Below are 2,089 nucleotides of genomic sequence, written 5' to 3'. Positions count from 1 at the left end.
GATTCTGCGGGGAGAATATTTTTTTTCGAAGACACTTATTCTCTCTGTGCACCAATTCCCGGTGGTAAAACGATGAATCTTCGAATTTGTATGAACTCAATGCACTGTCGAAGTATTGGGGCGTTAATTCCCGCCATCCGGATATTTTTTTTAAGCCTCACCTGACCATTATTACGCGCGAGTAATTGCAAACGTAAAACACAAGAGCGAAAAAAAAGGGTTCGAGAAATAAAAAGTAAACGAATTTTATCGGGTTGTAGTACAAAGGTATTATACGTTATTTATTCTTCTCATTTAGGTGTAGACATCTTAATCAGCTATACATGTATCGATGTACATTATGTAAATACATATGTATAAATAGGTCTGTCGATTAAATTATTTTTAAATCAATGCTGACACTTTTCACTTGAACTTTTAAACTACGAAAATGGTGTTATCAATTTTTCTGGTACTACTATTGCTGTTTTATTTTAATTCTATCATTAAGTCGTGCAAAAAGTTCTAGTTCGTGATGAGCATTCTCCCATTCATAGTAATTACCCCATGTTAACTGATGCAGAATAATTATTTAGATCACAAAAACACTACTATTCTCCCATTTTTGGATTTATACTATTAACTATAAGTTCAATTCAAGAATATAAAAAACAAATAGGTCGAGAAATGATTTCCAATATTTACCACCAATTCAAATCGCACCTTTAACTATTCGCCTCATCGTTTTCTAGTAATAGTTCACAACAAATCACTGATGTTATGTTATTTATTTACTGAATGAACGAGTAGGAATGTAAAGGAAAGCTGAATCAACTCTATAATTATTTAAATCTCGAGTCTCGGGTAAATAGCCTGTGATAATTAAGACGAACTGTTGTCCATTGAAATTCCTTTTGAAAACTCGGTGAATCGTTGATTTTTAGAGATATCTAGTTGTCCGAATTGTCATTAAAATTTATCTCTTCTGCTTTTTATACCTGTGTGTGAATGTACGCGTGTGATCATTGTAGGGGGCCTGGCACTAGGAGTTTGTGCTCCTGGTGATGCTCTGGACTACTCGCCTGCCCCACCAGGCCTCCAGGTTGAACGGTTCAAAGTCTAAAATTATTTAATCACTCAAACACTCAGTAGTTCAAAACTAAAGTCAAATAAATGGAGGTAAAAAATACCTTTGAGGAGTGGATTTGGTTCTCTCTCTTGATAATACGTCACTGATGCCCCATTCCGATAATTTCGCGAATCCCCGTGTGGCTGATTGTGGCTCATGTTCAATTCTCTCGACACGGAGTCCCACGCTAAAAGAACAGAATAATGTACAATAATTTTTACAGCGAGAAATTTCTACAAATTGCACTTACAATCGCAGATGTACTTTATCAGATCAAAATGCTGAGCTGATGACTCTGTGTTGTATCGAATTGGCATTGTGTTTGGCCTCTTGCCATTGACAGCAGTCATCTGTGATCGTCCGCTGGAAGAATCGAGTTAATTGTCATTACTCAATTGAATTTTTCACCCTCAAGATGATAATAAAATGTTTACAGGCCTTCAGTGAGAATAATAAATAATCTGCTTTTATATTATCCATCTACTCACCAACTTTACAACTTACTTTATGTTCAGGGATGAAAAATAGTGCATGAGTTGATAAAAATATCACTACGTTATCAAAATTAAATGTCAGTGCGAATTTTGATATGCGAATTGAATTAAATGGCGTAATGAGGAAAGTATTTAACTCTCGGATAGTGCGCATAAAAATGCGTACGGAATTTGTTCACACGATCTACTTATTAATTCGTGAGGAAACCCAATCATTTTTTAATGAAAATGTTTTTAATTAATATAAATGCCGAGTCAAATCACAAAATCAAATAAATCCGATTGTCCATGTTCCGTCCATGTTTTGTTTTCCGAAATTTAATTATTAGTCAAGCCCGCTGTGTAATTTTTTTATAATTCCGTAAACCCAAAAGCCGACGCGGGTCTCAAAATCGAAAATAGAAGGCCCTCGATCCCCGATGACCCAGGAAACCCCGTAAATCCCGATTTCCGACACGAGTAAATATATACATCACCTCAAAACGTC

General features: G+C 35.5%; 1 protein-coding gene across 1 annotated transcript; it reads right to left on the bottom strand.

Annotated features, from left to right (window-relative positions):
* Window positions 1-466: 466 nt before the first annotated feature.
* On the bottom strand, window positions 467-1,996 carry LOC105273165 (protein FAM195A-like). Its single transcript, XM_011315444.1, has 4 exons — window positions 1,613-1,996; window positions 1,359-1,471; window positions 1,170-1,295; window positions 467-1,098 (listed from the first exon to the last, which is right to left on the bottom strand). The coding sequence occupies exons 1-4, from the start codon at window positions 1,639-1,641 to the stop codon at window positions 1,022-1,024; spliced, it is 345 nt and encodes a 114-aa protein (XP_011313746.1). The 5' UTR covers window positions 1,642-1,996; the 3' UTR covers window positions 467-1,021.
* Between the last annotated feature and the right edge of the window lie 93 nt (window positions 1,997-2,089).

The sequence above is a fragment of the Fopius arisanus genome, unplaced genomic scaffold, assembly GCF_000806365.1.
Source record: "Fopius arisanus strain USDA-PBARC FA_bdor unplaced genomic scaffold, ASM80636v1 scaffold00004, whole genome shotgun sequence".
Classification (NCBI taxonomy): Eukaryota; Metazoa; Arthropoda; class Insecta; order Hymenoptera; family Braconidae; genus Fopius; species Fopius arisanus.
This window is presented reverse-complemented; position numbering and strand designations above follow the sequence as displayed.